Source organism: Ailuropoda melanoleuca, chromosome 1, assembly GCF_002007445.2.
Source record: "Ailuropoda melanoleuca isolate Jingjing chromosome 1, ASM200744v2, whole genome shotgun sequence".
Lineage (NCBI taxonomy): Eukaryota > Metazoa > Chordata > Mammalia > Carnivora > Ursidae > Ailuropoda > Ailuropoda melanoleuca.
Window position 1 is genome coordinate 142,120,564 of NC_048218.1, and position 20,471 is coordinate 142,141,034.

Sequence of the window (20,471 nt, forward strand, 5' to 3'; positions counted from 1 at the left end):
GTGAGGTGATCTCAGCTTATGTCGCGTCAGCCGGGCGGGTGGCTTGAGTTCCGCCCCGGTGGCTTGAGCACCGCCCCTCGCCTGGGCACGCGGACCGGCTGCAATTGAGTCCTCAGGGCTCAGTCCTCTCAGTCCTGAGGCGTTGGAAAGACAGTCAACATGGTCGGGAAAAGGGAAATTGTGAAGGACGTCGTCTACACACGGAAGGGTGGGACGATGAGGTCAGTCCCGTGCCACCCAAGTTAAAACCGGTCTGACAGGTATTAATATACGGCATAACGATAACAAAACTTGGTTGCTGTCTGGATTACACGGAAACAGGTTTTCCGAAATAAATTTGTCAGTTATAGGCCGTCGCGACCTATTTGGGGCAACATTCTCCAAGAACGGCACTTACTCTGTCCAGAAATATTTTAAAGCGGAAGTTCAGTCCTAAAGCTGCAGGCACTTGGCCACCCCGTCCTCCTGTCTCAAACAAGCGTATATATATAATGACCAAATTTAATTCCCCTTCTATATTACTCTGACGAGTTCCCGACCATATTCATGCATTTATTCAATCACTATGAAGAGCTAGGTATTGTGCTAGGTACGCACTGGGGATAGAGCAGTGAATGAGAAAACTGCAGGACCCTCAGGGAAGGAGCAGGAGTATCTAATTGCCTGTTCAACATCTCTACCTAGACGCTTAACACTCATCTCATTCTCAGTAAATCCCGAACTGAATTTACCTCCCCCCGCCCACGGCTGCCATGCTGCCTTTTCTGTAATGCCCATGTGGGAAGGGCACCACTATCCACCCCATTGCCCTCCTCCTTCATTCCTCGTATTTAATCAATCACCACATCTTACAATTCCACCATCTTGAACGTTTCTCCATTCATCACTACCTTAGGTCAGATCTCATCGTTGCTTGTCTGCGTTGCAAAAATACCCTACCTGGTACTTGTCCATTCTTGTCCTTAATCTGTCCTCCCTACTGTTGCCATATGTTGTATCTCTAAAGCATGTTGTAATCATCTCTGTAGGTTTCCTCTATTAGAAGATGAGAATAGAGATCATGTCTTAATTGTTTTTATGTACTGCCTTTATCCTAATATCTACCATAGCAGTTCTCAAATTGTGGTCCATAGCCCTCTGGGTATCCCCAAGAGCCTTTCAGAGTATCTGCATAGTCAAAGCTCTTTATAATAATACTGTTATTTCTTTTTGTACTGCTTGAATTTGCCCTGATAGTGTATAATCAATAGTAAATACAAACTTCTTGGACCTTACAAAAATCAAAGGCAATGACACCAAACTCTAGCAGTCATTATTCTTCAATGCCATGCACTTGCAATAGAAAAATAAAATTATCTATGTTCTTGAGGAAATTGAGAATGTTAGTTTTATTAAAGTTCAACCATTGAGTGCATGTATTTTTTAACTAGCAGATTTTTTTCATAGAATAACATTTTGCTTGAAAGAATGACTGCCAAACTCTAGTCATTCACATGTGGGTATTTGACATTTTCTTGAAAATGCAATCAGCATGTCCTTTTAAAGAAAACCATTGGCATTAATTGTTGTCAATGATAAAATTAAAGCTTTCCAGTGGCTCAGTCACTTATTGATTGATTTTGGCTCAGGTCATGATCTCAGGGTAATCAAATCGAGTTGCACGTCAGGCTCCATGCCAGCTTAAGATTCTCCTTCTTCCTCTCCTTCTGACCCCTTCCCTCTGCCCCACCCCGCTCACACTCTCTTCCTCTCTCTCAAAAGAAAAAAAGAAAGAAAAAAAAATTAAAGCTTTCAAATAAAAATTAAGTATTTTAGAAAACATATCTACCACTGTAAACTTGACAACGTACTAATTCTTGAGACTTTCCTGCAGAGGAAAATTTAGTAACAAAAGGATTTTGTATAATAAAATGTGTCAACATTAGAATCTTTGCATAATTCATTGAAGCAGTATTTTCTTTTCTTTTCTTTTTAAGATTTTATTTATTTATTTGACAGAGATAGAGACAGCCAGCGAGAGAGGGAACACAAGCAGGGGGAGTGGGAGAGGAAGAAGCAGGCTCATAGCGGAGGAGCCTGATGTAGGGCTCGATCCTGCGCCCTGAGCCAAAGGCAGATGCTTAACGACTGCGCCATCCAGGCGCCCCTAAACCAGTATTTTCAAATGACTGATGCATGATGTTACAAAATCATACATGGGTAAAACATTCATTCAAAGTACAAGTTAGACCAAAAGATTTTCATAGAATATAAAAGTTAATTGATATAACTCCAGATTCTACATTGCCACTAACTTTTAAGATACTACCACTTATTTTAAAAAGTTGCCTATAATTATTTGGAAAAATTATTAAAATATTCCTGTCTTTTCCAACTATACATCTGTGTGAAGTTTATATACTTCAACCCAAACAATGCACGTGATTGAATACAGAAGCACATATGAGAATTCCAACTATCTTCCATTAAGCCAGGCATTAAAGGGATTTGGAAAAATATGAAATAGTACCATGTAGCTCACTATTTTTTTGAGAGAAAGAGCAAGCACAAGCAGGAGTTGGGATGGTCAGAAGGAGAGAGAGAATCCTAAGTAGGCTCCACACCCAGCACAGAACTCCATAGGGGGGGCTCAATCTTACCACCTTGAAATGATAAGCTGAGCCAAAATGAAGAGTTGGAGGCATAACCAACTGAGCCACCCAGGTGCCCCACTCACTATTGTTTTTTATTTGAAAACATAACTATGTTCATTAAAATGCATTGTTTATTTTAACATGGGCTTGTTATTTTTAATAAATTAATATTTTTATTTCCCCACCTTAATTTGTATTACTCTAAATACTTATACGCATTTTTTAAAGTTCTTTAGGGCTCTTAATAATTTATGAGATTGTGAAAGAGTCCTGAGAACAAAAAGTTTTAAAACTGCTGACCTAGAATATTAGTTGTGAGGCTTTCAATTTTTGTTCTCCGTGGAACCACATCCCATACTATCAGTATGACCTTCCTATGAAATAATTTTAAAACAAGATGTTTGATTCATTAAAACTCCAAGGTAGTCCCCATTATTATACAGCCATAGTTTTTTTAATTTTAATATGAGTTTTCCAAAGTGATGTTTCAGAAGTACATCATAAAATGGAAAGGGAGATTATTGATTCACCATGGATTCAACCCTACTACTATCTTCTTAGTTGAGTATGGTAATTCATCTTTTTCCTATGCTGCCCATACCTTTCATCAGACCACTCTTAACGTTATTGAAATTAAATTTAATTTTGTATTGTGAACTGAAATGCTGGGTGATAATCAAGCATTTGTGAACAAAGCCAAAGTTTTTTTGTTTAAATATTTTATAAGGTTTAAATAATAAGATGCTTGACTGAAAATTAGGATAATTTTGTTGGAAAATGTTTTTTTTTTAAGATTTTATTTATTTATTTGACATGGGAAGGGGGGTGAAGCAAGCACAAGCAGGGGGAGCAGCAGGCAGAGGGGGAAGCAGGCTCCCTGCTGAGCAAGGACCTGGATGTGGGGCTTGATCCCAGGACTCTGGGATCAGGACCTGAGCCAAAGGCAGATGCTTAAACAATGGAGCCACCCAGGCGCCCCAGAAAAAAAATTTTTTTTAATGTTTTTCTTTCTGTAATCTTCCTCAGATATATTTAGGAGGGAAGGAGGATTATATTAAGTACAGGACCAATTGAGCCATTTCTCCAGAGAGCTCTTCTCCCTCTCAGCTTGGCCTTGAGCCTCTGCTCACTTTCCCATAATTCTTCAATAAAATGCTGCTGACAGGAAGGGTGATTCCCTTAAAATCCCCAGAACTACACTTTGGACATATGACCTTACCTTTACAACTTTACTGAAGGATTGTAGATAACAAAGTAAAGTTTTAGAACCCAAGAGAACTAAAACCGTAGGCTAAACTTGACTGTTTTAAAAGTAAAAGAACAGAACGTTAAACATATCATGGGGACTGGGAGTTAGTTCCCTTCATAGATACAAAACAGTATCTGGTTTTCCTGTTGAAAATTTACTTCTAAGCTGCTCCTCACTAAAGGGGTTTTCTTTATTCTTTTAAAAAAATTATTTATGTATTTTAGAGAGAGAAAGAGAGTGAGAGCAGAGGGAGAAAGAATTTCAAGCAGACTCCAGGCCTAGCACAGACCTTACACAGGACTCGATCTCAGGACCCTTAAGATCATGACCTGAGCCAAAATCAAGACTTGGTCGCTTAACTGGCTGGGCCACCCCAGGCATTAAGGGGTATTCTTTAATCCCTAATGTAAAAAAATCTCCATTTCAGAGAATTCTAATCCCTACCCACAGAAATTTATTTCACCCTAGGATCCGCAGCCCACCCAAACCCCAACCCACCCCTACCCAAAAGGGCAGTCCACAGGACACAATTACACAAAACATTTCCCTAAACCTGAGTTTTTCAGTAAGAGGCAATTAAGCAAAACTGTCTTATTTGACACATCAAGTTAAGGCCCCTCAAGTTTCTACACCACTGTGAAGTGAAATGTACATCTTTGTTTCCCCTCTGGTTTTCTGGTAACTTATTGGACCAAATACACACACCAAGGACAAATATTTTTCAGTTCTGGGACAATGCAAGGACAAACAAAGGAAGAGAAACATTTTTCTAAATGCAGCTAAATTCACATAGATTCCGCTGCTCTTAATAGAGATGGTACTGTGGGTGATTATGGAGAGAGAAGTGGTTTTCCTGTTGTGCATCCTCAGGGTTTCAGACCTTGCCAACTAGAGCATTTGAAATAATAGGATTATCTATTCCTGAAGGATACTTTTCAGCGACACCAAAAATCTGGCACTAACTTTGAAATTATATCTTTACAATAATAGGTCAGAGAAAATTATCTCTATTTTCTCTTTGTTGCTTACGCTTTTATGTCATAGGTAGTAACCATTGCCTAACCCAAGGTAATGAAGATTTATGCTTATGTTCTCTTCTGTGATTTTTATAGTTTTACTTCATATGTAGGAGTTTGGTGAATTTTGAGTTAATTTTTGTATACAGTATGAAATAGGGCTTTGAATTCATTCTTTTGCATGTGGATATTCAGTTGTCCCAGCACCATTTATTGAAAAGACTGTCCTTTTGCATTGATTTATCTGAACACCTTTGTCAAAAATCAATTGACTGGATATGTTAGGGTTTAATTCTAGACTCTCAGTTCCATTCCATTGATCTATATGTCTATCCTTATTCAAGTGCCATAGTCTTTTTCTTCTCAGTAATATACACACACATTCAGAAATAAATGTATATTTATATTAACTTACATCAATTTCTTTTAATGAGTGACTTCTAATTAACATGTCATATATTCATATATGTGTCTGTGTATTTATGTACTTATTTAAATAACGCTTGGGGACTTGATAAAATAACTTTTAATGCTCTTTCAGCTCTGTTAGGTAAAATATGACTCTAACAATTAATTTTATGTATGTTTTTAGATTAACAGGATTCCATCTGCTGCCATCAGTAACAAGTACCAAATCTGTGTTCTCACTACACTTGATCACTGATTTTGCAGTTAGTGCTCATGGAATTAAAGTTTCTTGTGAAGGTAAGTGATGGTAATGTAAAAGGACCATTGCCCAGTTTAATGTGGTCAAACCAAAATTCTCCAGGGTGGAAATGGAAAAAGAACCACAAGGAAGGAAAATACGGTTCATCTTCTTATCTCAAATCTTGTCACCTTCTTATTAATTATTAAAATATAATAAAATTTTAGAATTAGTGGGCTTTCATGTTTTGTCACAGTGTGCCTAGACAGAGGAAAATCTTTCTTAGGAGATGAGACTATGAAATCACTATAGACCTACAGGTTAACAAAAGGAAAAGAAATGTGAGACTAACAGAAAACTAGGCCTGATTTGAGATTGGAGCATCACAGACTCCACCCTATCCTTCTCTGTGCTCTACCTCTCAGCCAGGAAACAAATTAATAATCTGTCTTCTTTGCAAGTTAGAACCAAGAGAAAAAAGTCCAGTAAGAGACAAGAGTTGACATCTTCCATTCCAAATCAGCCTTTTCAGTCCCACAGATCCATAACCCTTTAACCACAGAGAGGAAAACTAAAAAGCTCTTGAAACAGTTTTTATTTGGAAGTTTGGTACAAAGTCATATGGCATCAAAAGATGACCTAAATTGATTACAGGACATTTATAATCTTTATTTATCCTATGTAGTGTGGGTACTCATATGTTTCATCACAGAAATATTGTTTGATAATGGGGTCATACCATAGGTTCTGCTGAAAGTGTTAAAAACATACAGAATCTGCATGTCTTTCATTTTTAAGACGTGAAAAAAATTCTGATGGCAAAAATATTCTGAGGACTTCAGATACAGATCATGGACTTGTAATTTCCTCTCTATGTGATTTGACAATAAATTTTTCAGTTTCTTCCCTAGTTTAAAGAAGAGCCCCTTCTTACCCATAGGAATATCATACCAGATTTCAATTCACCTCCCCAGGACTACATTACCAGAATGCATCACATCAGTTCTGATATCGTCTTAAGAAACACACAAATATTACAGAAGGGATGGTTATTTTCTAAAGCACATAATTCAAAATATGAGGGTTTTTTTTTTGTCTTAAACAACAAAATTTAATATTCTCACAGTTCTGGCTAGAATTCCCAGATCAAGGTGTTAGCTGATTGAGTTTCTGACAAGAGCTCTCTCTCACGCTTATAGATTGCCTTCTCACTGTGTCCTCACGTGGTGGAGAGAACTCACGTGTCTCTTCCTTTTCTTATAAGGGCACCAGCACTGTTGGATTAAGGTCCCTCCCTTAGGACCTTATTTCACCTTTATCAGCTCCTTACAGGCCCTCTCTCCAAAGTTAGTTCCCTTCTAGTTTTAGTTTGCTGAGTGTTTTTATCTTGCAAGAGTATTGCATCTTTTTCAAATGCCTTTTCTGTGTCTGCTGAGAAGATCATGTGGTTTTTGTCCTTATTAATATGTCATATTACATTGATTGATTTTCATTCGTTGAACCAACCTTGCATTCTTAGAATAAATCCCACCTGGTCATGGTATATAATTCTGTTTGTAAGTTGCTGTATTTTCCTTTACTTGTATTTTGATGAGGATCTTTGCATCTGTATTAGTAAGGATATTGATTTGCCCCTTTCTTGGGATGTCTTTGTTTGGTTTTGTTATCAAGATAATACTGGCCTCATAGAGAATATTTGGATCTAATAATTTGGTCTGCTGTTTTTTGTTTTGATTGTTATAGACTGTGCTGAGGATCAGCCTGAGGTTTAAACTTAATGTTTTTTCTGAGCCTTTCCCTGAGCATATATGCTCACTTTCTAATTTTCCTCGTATATGCAGTTGTTTTTGAATGTCCTAGTTTTTTAATGTCTGGCTCCCAAAAGAGGAAAAAGGGGAAAATGAAGGGAGGAGGAAAGTGTATCAGGCCTTTAAATCCCAAGGAAGTCACTTCAGCCAGAGGGGGTGGGGCTTGCAACAATTGGGGGGGGTGCAACAATGTCTACCCATCTTTTGTCTGTACCTCTCTGTTTAGAAGCAGCAATCAGGGGCACCTGGGTGGCTCAGTTGGTTAAGCCTCTGACTCTTGGTTTCAGTGTGGGTTGTGATCTCAGGGTCATGAGATAGAGTCCCATGTCAGGCTCCACGATCCTGCTAAAGATTATCTCTCTCCCTCTCCCTCTGCCCCTCCCCTGCTCTCTCTCTTAAAAAAAGAAAAAAAAAAAAAAGGAGCGATCAGCAAGAAGAACTCAGATATATGATATTTGGAGGACAGGGTCGTTTTACTGCCCCCTGGCTCCTACAGGTTTTGTGCAGGCTGCTCCAGGAACATGTGCACAACTGCCTGTCAGGACATTGGGATGGGGAATGGTAAATACATGGGTTACTTTATTTATTTTATTTTTACTTTAATTCCATTATAGTTAACATAGAAATATTAGTTAAATACAACATAGTGATTCAACAGTTCTATATATTATTCAGTGCTCATCAAGATAAGTATACTGTTGGGGCGCCTGGGTGGCACAGCGGTTAAGCATCTGCCTTTGGCTCAGGGCGTGATCCCGGCGTTATGGGATCGAGCCCCACATCAGGCTCCTCCGCTATGAGCCTGCTTCTTCCTCTCCCACTCCCCCTGCTTGTGTTCCCTCTCTCGCTGGCTGTCTCTATCTCTGTCAAATAAATAAATAAAATCTTTAAAAAAAAAAAAAGATAAGTATACTGTTAATCCCCTTCACCTATTTCACCCATTCCCCCCCCCACCTCCCTTCTGGTAACCATTAGTTTGTTTTCTGTAGTTAAGAGTCTGTTTTTTGGTTTGTCCCTTTTTTCCTCTTCATTTGTTTTGTTTTTTAAATTACACATATGAGAGAAATCATATGGTATTTGTCTTTCTCTGACAGACTTATTTCACTGAGCATTATACCCTCTAGATCCGTCCTTGTTGTTTCAAATGGAAAGATGCCATTCTTTTTTATTGCTGAGTAATAATCCATGATAGATAGATACATAGATAGATAGAGATACACACATACATATATTCTACTACTTCATCTGTTCATCTATTGATGGACACTTGTGCTGCTTCCATATTTTGGCTATTGTGAATAATGCCATAAACATAGGGATATATATAACCTTTCAAATTAGTGTTTTTGTATTTTTTGGATAAATACCCAGTAGTGCAATTACTAGATTGAGTTACTGGATCATATGGTAATTCTATTTTCAATTTTTTGAGGAACTCTGTTTTTCACAGTGACTACCAGTTTGCATTCCCACCAAAAGTGCGTGAGGGTTCCTTTTTCTCCATATCCTTACCAACATTTGTTGTTTCTTGTGTTTTTGATTTTAGCCATCCTGTCAGGTGTAAAGTGACATCTCATTGTGGTTTTCATTTGCATTTCCCTGATGATCAGTGATGTTGAGTATCATTTCATCAGTCTGTTGGCCATCTGTATGTCTTCTTTGGAGAAATGTGTGTTTGTGTCTTCTGCTCATTTTTTAATTGGATTGTTTATTGTTTTGCTGTTGAGTTGTATAAATTCTTTATAGATTTTGAATACTAAACTTTTATTGAATATGTCATTTGCAAATATCTTCTCCCATTCAGTAAGTTCTATTTTAGTTTTGTTGATTATTTCCTTCACTGTGCAGAAACTTTTTATTTTGATGTAGTCACTTTAGTTTCTTTTTGCTTTTGTTTCCATTGCCTCAGGAGACATATCTAGAAAAATGTTGCTATGGCCAATATCAGAGAAGTTACTGCCTATGCTCTCAGATTTTTATCGTCTCAAGTCTCACATTTAGGTCTTTAAGCCATTTTGAGTTTATTTTTGTGCATGGTGTAAGAAAGTAGTCCAGTTTCATTCTTTGGCCTCTAGCTGTCCAATTTCCCAACACCATTTGTTGAAGAGACTGTCTTTTTCCCATTAGATATTGCCTCCTTTTTCAAAAGTTAATTGACTATATAATTATGGGTTTATTTCTGGGCTCTCTGTTCTGTTCTGATTATCTATGTGTCTGTTTTTGTGCCACTACCATACCATTTTGATTACTACAGCTTTGTAGTATATCTTGAAATCTGGAATTGTGACACCTCCAGTTTTGTATTTCTAAGATTGTTTTGGCTGTTCAGGGTCTTTTGTGGTTCTATACACATCTTAGGATTGTTTGTTCTAGTTCTGTGAAAAATGATGTTGGTATTCTGTGAAAAATGATGTTGTAGGGATTGCATTAAATCTGTAGATTGCTTTGGGTAATGTGGACATTTTAACAATATTGGGTCTTCCAATCCATGATCGTGGAGTATCTTTCCATTTGTTTATGTGGTCTTCAGTTTCTTTCATTAGTGTTTTATAGTTAGTCTTTTCACCTCCTTGGTTAATTTTATTCCTAGGTATTTTATTATTTTTGGTACCATTGTAAATGGGATTTGTTTTCTTTTGAGGGGGGCTTTTTTCTTAATTTCTCTTTCTACTGGTTCATTATTAGTGTATAGGAATGCAAAGGAATTCTGTATATTGATTTTGTGTCCTGCAACCTAATTCATTTATCAGTTCTAGTAGTTTTTTGGTGGAGTCTTAGGGTTTTCTATTTATAGTATCATTCATCTGCAAATGATGAAAATTTTACTCCTTCCTTACCAATGTGGATGCCTTTTATTTCTTTTTCTTGTCTGATTGCTGTGGCTAGGACTTCCTAGTACTATGTTGAATAGAAGTGTTGAGAGTGGACATCCTTGTCTTGTTTCTGACATTAGGGGAAAAGCTCTCAGTTTTTCACCGTTGAGTGTGATGTTACCTGTGGATTTTTCATATATGGTCTTTATTATATGGAGGTATGTTTTCTCTAAAACCTACTTTGTTAAAGGTTTTTATCATGAATGAATGTTTTGTCAAATGCTTTTGCTGCATCTACTGAAATGATCATATGATTTTTATTCTTTCTCTTGCTGATGTGATGTATCACATTGATTGATTTACAAATATTGAGTCACCCTCACATCCCAGGAATAAATCCCACTTTATTGTGATAAATGTATTATCAGATTTGGTTTGCTAGGGATTTTTGCATCTGTGTTCATCAGAGATATTGGCCTATAGTTCTGGTTTTTTGAAATGTCTTTATCTGGTTTTGGTATCAGGGTAATACTGTCCTCAATACATAGGTTAGTATTATTTATAAATTTGGTTTGTAACTCTACTTTTTGTTTTCTACATGATTTAAGAGATTAATACATTTTTAAAAAATTAGTCTAAAAGCTAGTATTATCATAACTTTGGTTTGTAACTCTACATTGTTTCCTACATGTTTAAGAAATTAATGCTTTAAAAGAATTATTAGTTTATGTTTTGGGGCACATATTGTGTAAATATGTAATTTTGTGACATAACAACCAAAAGAGGCAGGGACAGAGCTCTAAAGGAGCAGAGTTTTTGCATGCTATTGAAGTTAAGCTGGTATAAATGCAAATTAGAGTGTTACAACTTTAGCGTGTTAAATGTAATCCCCATAGTAACCATAAAGAAAAAATAGCTATGGAACACTAAAGTAAGAAGGGAATTTAAACATTTCACTGCAAAAAAAAAAAAAAATCAGCTAAACACAAAAGAAGATTGTAGGCAGGAAATGAGGTTCAAAAATGCTCCATAGTATATAGAAAACAAATAGCAAAAATGGTAGAAGTTAAATCTCCCATCAGTGATTATTTTAACTATAAATGAATAAGCCAGTAACAAAAACATAAGTACTTTGTAATTCCACTTATAGGAAGTACTTAGTGTAATCAGAATCATAGAGACAGAAAGAATGGTGGATGTCAGGGTCTAGGGAGAAGGGAGAATGGGGAGTTATTATTTAATGAGTATAGAGTTTCAGTTTTATAAGATGAAAGTCATGGAGATGATAGTGATGCTCATACAACATTGTTCAATGTATTTAACACTCTTCACCGTGTACTTAAAAATGGTTGAGATAGCAAATTTTGCTGTGTGTATCTTAACGTGATAAAAATTTTGAAAAAAAATGTTGAATGCAGCAATGTCAAGAAAGTCAAGTATGGAAGCAACGTAAATGCCAACCACCCAACATTTTTACACTACAGTTAACCTTTGAATAACATGGGTTGAACTGCATGGGTTCACTTATATGTGGATTTTTTTTTTATAAATACAATACAGTACTGAAAATGTGTTTTCCTTATGATTTTCTTAATAACATTTTCTTTTCTCCTAGCTTACTTTATTGTAAGAGTAAAGTATATAATACATATACAAAATATGCATTGATCAACTATGTTATTGGTAAGGCTTCTGCTCAATAGTAGGCTATTAGTAGTTAAGTTTTTGGGAAGTCAAAAAGTTATATATAGGGGTGCCTGGGTGGGTCAGTCGTTAAGCGTCTGCCTTCAGCTCAGGTCATGATTCCAGGGTCCTGGGATGGAGCCCCACATTGGGCTCCCTGCTCAGCGGGAAGCCTGCTTCTCCCTCTCCCTCTGCTTGTGTTCCCTCTCTCGCTGTGTCTCTCTCTGTCAAATAAATAAAATCTTTAAAAAAAAAGTTATATACAGATTTTCAACTGCACGAAGAGTGACCGCCCCAACCTCACATTGTTCAAGGGTCAACTGTACTTTATTACTGTATTTCATAATAGAATATTAAACAACAGATGGAGTAGCTACCAAAATATAACTATGAAGACCATATAGGAAAATGTTAAAGTTTTAATATATATTAATAGTTGCTAATTATAAAAACACATGTGCTAGACACTGTTGACTTTTTGCATTTAATACGTTATATACATTAAATCCTCATTACAGCACACCTTAGGAATTTTTTTTATCAGAAGGGAAAAATCAAGGCACAGCCTAAATGACTTTCACAAGACCAAGTAGCTAATTAAGGGCAGAGCAGGGATGCAAAATTGTTTGTTTCCAAAGCCCAGTATATTTACTGCACTGCTATTATATAAAACAAACTATACGCATAGGTTATAAACACCAAGGCAAAGGTGACTTGCAAACATTAAATCGGCTGTGTTAAGAGAATAGGATTATGTGATTTCTTTTTTCTCTTTTTGTAACAAATACTCATTGGGGAAAAAAATGGAAATTACAAATAAGCAAAAAAATAAATAAATAAAAATTAAGTGTTATTTCAGTCCTCCCAGATTTAATCACTTTTATGTTGTTTCCTGTTTAAAAACTTATTTTACTGTTGTTTCACCATGTTTTCAAATTAAAATATAATAAAATAGAGGTACAGTACACATGATAATAATCCAAGGTAAACTGTGGAAAATTCAGCCACGATTTCCTCACGGGGCATAAAGATTAACAGGGCTTAAAATGTTTAAATGTTAAATGGAACTCTATTAATAGGTGCTATTGATTAAGTATCCTCCATATACTAAACACTTTTCTTTTGGTGACTTGTATGAAAAATTCAGCCTTCTCTCAGTTTTTCTAATTCTTCCTTTAATTCTACCAATAAGGAGGAATGCTAATATAAGTGAAGGGAAGGGTATTTATTGAATCATAGAACCCTTTCAAATTTCTGTTTCTCTTCCACAACTTTGGCATTAGGATAGTCCTGCATCTACCCTTCACCCTATGCCATCTGTCCTATTTCTCACTTATTCAGCAGTACAAAATAGCTATGCCTAGTTGAAGGGCTATCTTCTGAGTTGAGACTCAGGAAGTAAGACTCCCTAGTTTTGTGGTTCTACCATGCTGAGGATCTCCAGCCAGACAGGGAATGGAATGTCTATTTAGGAGCTAGGTCTGAAAGCAGCTTACAGCATTTCTGCCTACATTTCATTCAGAGAAGTCAATCACAAGAGACCCATATAATCACAAGGGAAGCTTGGAAATGTAATGTGATAGGATGCCAAGAAGGAAAAGAAAGTGGGGTTTGTTGTAGAGGTAGTGGTAGCAGTTATCACATATGCCCTAACTTGGCCTGGGGTGACTGGATGAATTATGCTATGTTCTAGGCTTTAGGATGAACAATTTCCTTTTGCTGGTATTTAAATTTGTCTTTCTTTATCATCAGCATTGTGAAAATAAGGTTAGGGATAAAAGAAGATACTCACATGTTCTGGTTATAATCCGCTAAGATATATCAGTACAAACCAAGCTAATTGGACTCCTTTTCTAGAATACTAGATACAAAGAAATAAGTCAACTCTTTAGTTAATGAGCTACCAACAGACATCTTATGTCACAGAGAAGAGCCTGGGAAAATGAGGCTAAAACATAGAATCTGAGACAGGAGAAAAGCAAAGCATCCTGATTCTGTTCAGTTTCTGAATATAGTTGTGAAATAAAAGCAGAAAGCCCTCATTCTTTAGGGAAAAAAATATAGTGACTTCCTCTTTAAAAATGGAAATTAACTTCTTATCAGTAAAATTTGTTAGCTGGATAGAAAGCCAAAGAAATGCATTTTTGTTTTGACAACCTACTTTTCACAAGATAAAAATTTTCTTAGTGCAAATAGTTTACTTTTCTGTTTACCTTTCTGTTACACAAATAAAACCTTTAATTGATTTCATTGCTTCAAATGTTTGTGGAAAATTGTTTAGCTAAAATCAGAAAAGTCACACAATAACTGTGAAAATTAGGTAAGGTTTTGAATTGTATCTGTTTGTATAAATTATTCAACAGTAAGCCTTCTAAGCTTTTTTAAAAGATGCATTGTATTCACTGACTCTAGAAACTACAGTTTTAACTATTCCCTTCTCTTCCTACTACAGTAGAATTTTATTTTTTTTTAAAGATATTTATGTATTTATTTGAGAGAGAGAGAGAGAGAACGAGCTGGGAGAGGGAAAAGCGGACTTCGGCTGAGCAGGGAGCCTGATGTGGGGGTCAATCCCAGGACCCTGGAATCATGACCTGAGCCAAAGACAGACGCTTTACCGACTGAGCCACCCAGGCACCCCTACAGTAGAATTTTAATAAAATGATTTTAAACAGTTTTTGCCCCCAGAACCCAAACACAATGCAGTGTTTTCTTCCTCACAGTTAACACAAAGCTAGTTTCACCTGGGTCTTCTCTGGCTTCAGTTACACGAGCAGGGTTTTTTTTGTTTTTGTTTTTGTTTTTTTAGCTTAACTAGATAAAGTTTCTATCCTTTGCAATGGAAAGAGTTTTGACAAAACAGTGTTTGCTTGGTCTCTAGGAACCCACATGCACAGTTGGTGGGAATGTAAACTAGTGTAACCACTGTGGAAAACAGTATGGAGGTTCCTCAAAAAGTTAAAAATGGAACTACCACATGATCCACTAATCACACTACTGGGTATTTATTACCCCCCAAGATACAAAACATTAATTCAAAGGGATACACGCACCCCTATGTTTATGGCAGTATTATTTACAATAGCCAAATTATGGAACCAGCCCAAGTGTCCACCAATAGATGAATGGATAAAGAAGATGTGGTATATATTAACTATTTTTTCGTCTTTTGTTATTTTCAACTCACAGTGGGTTTATTGAGATGTAACCCCATTAAAAGTTGGGGGAGATATGTGGAGGATTACTGACCTTGGCTCTGCTTTATGCTTAACAGAGCTGTCCCATTCCTAATGGAGAAACAATAGGGATAGTACATTCATTTCAGTTTTTAAGCTAGCATCTAAAACGAAATTGCTCTGCTTTGTAACTCCAATGCAAGTTACTAATGACCTTATTACCTATAAATCTTGGGTTGTATAAAGGCATTGTATTACAAAGAATTTTTAAATGGAATCATTACTTTTCAAAAATTATTATCATAATTCCAAGGCAACAGAACAAGTATACAAAACAGTGTCTCTGATATTTTATTATGATAACATTAAAATGGTCGCCATAAATTGTCATTATCTGTTAGGAACGCATGAAAAGACACATGATATGCTATTCTCTGGTATCCAGTTTCAATTATACAAGTACATCAGAAGTTTTCAGTTTTTATTATGGGTACACTGTTCAAAATTTAATTGCACATGTAGAAAGTTTTAAAGCTGTTATTTTGTCCATAATTTCATATGCTCCTATCATAGTTAGTGCCCGAGTTAGTTGGTCTCTTAAAGCAGTAGTAGTTAGTGACAAGTTGTTACTTTCTGTTTTCCACCTATCAAGTGCTTGGCGGACTCTCTCACTTAATGAAACAGTGCTGAAAATTTTAAAGATAATATTATTTTAATTACCAATTAAGAACATTCAAGTTACTTAAATATTATATACCTAGGTTTTCAAATCAATTTATCAGGTGAAGTGAGGATTAAATTATAGGTGAAGATAGTTCATACAAAATTAGCGCAGAGCTTGGCAAATAGTAAACGTTAGCTCCATGCCAACCCTTGTTTCCTTGTAGAAAATCAATTCAGTTAACATTCAGTTTTAAGAAAGATTGACTCAGGATCTCAAAATAATAATTGTGGTTTATTTATTCTAAGGCAGTGTATTACAGCTATAGTACTACATATAACTCGATCTCATGACAACTCTCTTAGGTAGGTATACCCATTTTACCAGTGGAGAAACTGAAGTACCCAGAAGTTAAGGGACTTACCCAAGGTCACAAAACTAGTTGTAATTTAAAACCAGGCAGTCTGCCATGAGAGCCCTTACTCTTAACTACATTACCTACATGGTAACATATAATACATATTATTGTATTACAGTAAACTAACATCAGATATATATATATATATAAAATAAAGTAACATCAGAGTCCCTTACAGCAAATTAAAATTCATGTTAATACGATGTTTCAAAATCTTACAATATCAAAATGATATAAATTAGAACAGGAGAATAAGCTTATACCGCATGTTGTTCTTCATACATACCTCTTTGCAGACATATCTGTTTCTGAGATGACCAGGTTTAATTTTTGACACAAAAATTTAAAATTTGTTTCAGTGATGTTATTAGCAACTATGTTGAAGATCTTCTCTAGGATTTTCTCTACATTTGAACATAAAAAAAATTAAGCCTTTTCTTTTGAAAAACATATTCTATATTGCATTATTTTATTATATCTGGGTCCCTTACTTGTGTGCTCCTATCAAATGTCTATGTCAAGTAAAATTGAAAAGTAAGATGCAGACCTAATATACAAACTGAAATTTGAACCATTTTTTCTGTTTCTTCCAAATCTGAGTCATCAACATGTAATGGCTATTTAAAAGTACATTATAAGCAACTTCAAAGTGATTTTCAAAACCTTTCCTTAGTTCTTTGAGGATTTGAAATGAATTTAACACCGTCATTTGATTCTAGCTTTTTAATGGGCTTCTTTATGTATCATCTTAAAAAACCCAAGTTTACATCTACTATAAATATAGTGTATATATGTATATTTTATTCAAATCACTTTAATGAATGCTGGCTTAGAGATAAGTAGAGAGCTTTTAGGTTTTTTTTTTTTAAAAGCTTCTAGCTAGGGGCGCCTGGGTAGCGCAGTCCTTAAGCGTCTGCCTTTGGCTCAGGGCGTGATCCCGGCATTCCGGGATTGAGCCCCACATCAGGCTCCTCTGCTATGAGCCTGCTTCTTCCTCTCCCACTCCCCCTGCTTGTGTTCCCTCTCTCGCTGGCTGTCTCTGTCACATAAATAAATAAAATCTTTAAAAAAAAATAAAAATAAAAAAAATAAAAGCTTCTAGCTAACTTGGACTAGATCTATTTTTTGTTATTGATTAAGGTACTTTGGGAATTTTTAAGAACAAGCAATCTCCCACCCCTCTGTAATCATCTCAGTCCCTCAGACTAGAGTGTATGCTAATGATATAAATGGAAGTCCAGTATCCTAAGCAAAATTTTAAGGAAAGAATCCCATGTTCTTTGTTAATTGGAGAGTAAATATATTTCCCATGATAACTTCCTCTCTACTCTCTCTGCGTGCCTGCAATATGAAGGCCCCTTGGCTGTAAAGAGAGGATATAAATGACTAGGGTTCTCTCATTTTTGCCGACTTTAATCTGTTGCCACTTCTCTAAAGTCTCTTCCTGTTACCTATTAGGAATACTTTATGTATTCTTGGAAACTTCTGAAAACTTTATTTTATAGAAGTAGTTATCATAAAATATTTCCTTTTTAATGCTAATACTGAGCAGAACCAACTTGCATATCAAGTTAGAAAAAACAGCTACTGTGACTTTTAATTTTATCTCTTAGGTTCCTTTCATCAATGAGGCCCAAGTCTTAGAAAAACTTCTAAGTGGTAACCATGCATATAGATGTATATTGTGGCTTAAAGAGGACTGCACATTTTTAGTGACCATCTCACTATATTATGAAATTATGTTGACATAAGCTCCAGACAGGGAACATAATAGAATGATGTGGAGGGATGGCTTTGTATATTTCCCCAAATCTGGATCCATACTTATTAAATTGACTTAATACCTCTTAAGTACTCATTGAATTGGGGGACCAAACTCTCGATCCATTCTAAGGATTGACAGAAGCAAAGTCAGAGTCCCAGGAAAAAGCTTAGTTGTTGGGAATTTAGCCCCAAGGAAAGAATTGGACAGTGAAATTTCTATGCCAGAGTCTTGGAGAAACCAGTCTCCATCTGGTCCAGTGGAAGGATATTTAAAGAAAATGGACCTGCTCTCTGAAATAATCAGGGACAACCAAAGGAATGCTTAAGGACAAAGAATGAAGACTACCCACAACTGCAGACAGGTGATCATAGTGGGCCAAAAGCTGATTGGCTTCAGTGGACAAGATCTAAGTACTTTTTTCAAGGCCAGATGAGAGTTTTAGAACAACTACATGTGGTGATACAGATCAGAACCCATGAAGAAATTTTTGTGTGGAATATCTAAGTCTGGGCACAACCATGATGCAAGACCTGTGGAAGAGTATTGAGGCCAATAACTAGATAGCAGTCCCCCCTCCACTTGGGTTTGCCTGTTTTCAATGGTTTAGTTTGTGTAGACCCAGATTAAATAATCTTAATTATCAAAATAAACAACTAACCTTCAGAAAAGGGAAAATGGTAAATATTTTAATGCCTCTGCCAGATTGAAAACCTCTAATGAAAGCGTACTGTTTTTTAATTTATAGATGATACTAGAAAATGACTTATAATCACTCATTACCTACCATCTCTTTGATCTGCCCTCTGTAGATAGTGTGCAATAGTATAGAGTTGTTTTCCTTTACAGATTTCCATTGGAGGTCTCAGCAAAGGGTTATCATCAAAATTTATCTCCTTCAGTGAAAAAAGGTTGTGGATACCGTTAGGCAGAACTGTTAGATTGTTTCCTAGTAGAAAAGAAGTTATAATTGAATTATACCTTTCTTAATAAAGAAAAATCTGAAGATAAATAACAATTACTTATGGGGCATTTACTGTGTCTCACTGGCAACGTACCAGATATATGAAACATAAATTCTTATCATTGTTTCCTTGCTGGGTGTGAAAAGAAGTATAGAAACAGAGCTGTGGTTCTTTTCTCTCAGAGGATGGCAAAATGACGTAGGAAGCTGTCCTCTTATAGTCAGGAAAGGACTTTACAGAGTAGGTGTGATGGTAATTTTTTAAGTAAACTTTTTATTTAGAATAATTTCAGATTTATATCACGTTGCAGAAATTGTAGAGAATTCCTGTAGATTCCTCGTCCACTTTTAGCTTCACCTGTTATCATCTCACATTATTGTATTACATTTGTCAAAACTATGAAACATTGGCACATTACTATTAAATTTCAGACAATTTTGGATTTCATTAATTTTTTTCTATCAGTGTCTTTTTCTATTCTAGAATCCATTCCAGGATAATACATTGCATACAGTTATGTCGTCTTTGTATCCTCTGGTCTGAGACAGTTGCTCAGTCTTTCCTTGTTTTTCATGATCTTGACAGTTGAATAGTACTGATTAGGTATTTTTGTAGAATATTCCTTAATTTGAGTTTATCTGACATATTTTCTCATGATTAGAATGGGATTATGGGTTTCTGGAAAGAATACCACAGAGGTGAAGAGCTCTCATCACATCAGCAGGGGTACATGATACCCATATGACATTACTAGCGAAGTTAAGCTTGATCCCTTAGCTAAAACAGTGTCTTGCCAGGTTTCTCTGATGTAATGTTTTTTCTTGCCCATACTCTATATTTTTTGGAACTGAGTTACTAAGTCTAGTCCACCCTCAAAGAGTGGGGATTAAACTCTACTTCCCTAAAGTATAATGTTTTCAAGACACTTTAATCCAATATAAACTGAACATAAAAAATAAAACTGTGGTGACTAACAAGGTAAGCCTTTGTAATCATTTAAAGAGGAACTGGCCTGTAAGTTTGCCTTTATATTATTAATGCTTTTATAGTTATTTATAGTCATAAAGGAATATGGTTCCTTTCAGTGAAGAATGGCATTCAGAAACCAAAACCAGGATACTAGTTTTGCTCGTTGCTTCTAGGAGTGTGTATGTATAGCTATACGTGCATATACATATGTATATGGGGTTTTACAATGTACATTTTAAGCTCATAATTATAAATATATATGTGTTATTGCATATGTGTAATGTATATATGTCACAGCATATAGTATTTAGGGTCTGGCTTTTTTCATTTAGCATAATGCATTTTAGATTTATTGCTGTTTAATGACATATCAATAGTTTGTTCCTTTTTATTAATGAGAAATATTCCATTATATGGGTGTACATACATCATTCATTTGCTAACTAAAGGACATTTTGAATAATTCCACTTTTTGGTGATTATGAATAAAATCACTCTATATATTTGCACTCAGTTTTTTATTGAATATAAATTTACATTTCACTTGAAAGTGTATTTGGGAGTGTGATTTGGTGGGTTGTATGGTAAATATACATATAATTTTATAAGAAATTAAGAAACTGCTTTCCAGAGTGTGTATCATTTTGCATTCCTGCTATCAATGTATCAGAG

The 20,471-nt window shown here is 35.7% G+C and overlaps 1 protein-coding gene across 1 annotated transcript in view; it reads right to left on the reverse strand.

The window, feature by feature from the left end:
* Window positions 1-15,523: 15,523 nt before the first annotated feature.
* The window catches only part of LRRD1 (leucine rich repeats and death domain containing 1), a 43,406-nt gene continuing 38,458 nt past the window's right edge, over window positions 15,524-20,471 (reverse strand). The window contains exons 4-6 of the mRNA XM_019806156.2: window positions 18,653-18,814; window positions 16,390-16,507; window positions 15,524-15,710 (exon numbers count right to left, since the gene is read on the reverse strand). Of these exons, the coding sequence (XP_019661715.1) occupies window positions 15,524-15,710; window positions 16,390-16,507; window positions 18,653-18,814 (467 nt within the window). The remainder of the gene's footprint in view (window positions 15,711-16,389; window positions 16,508-18,652; window positions 18,815-20,471) is intronic.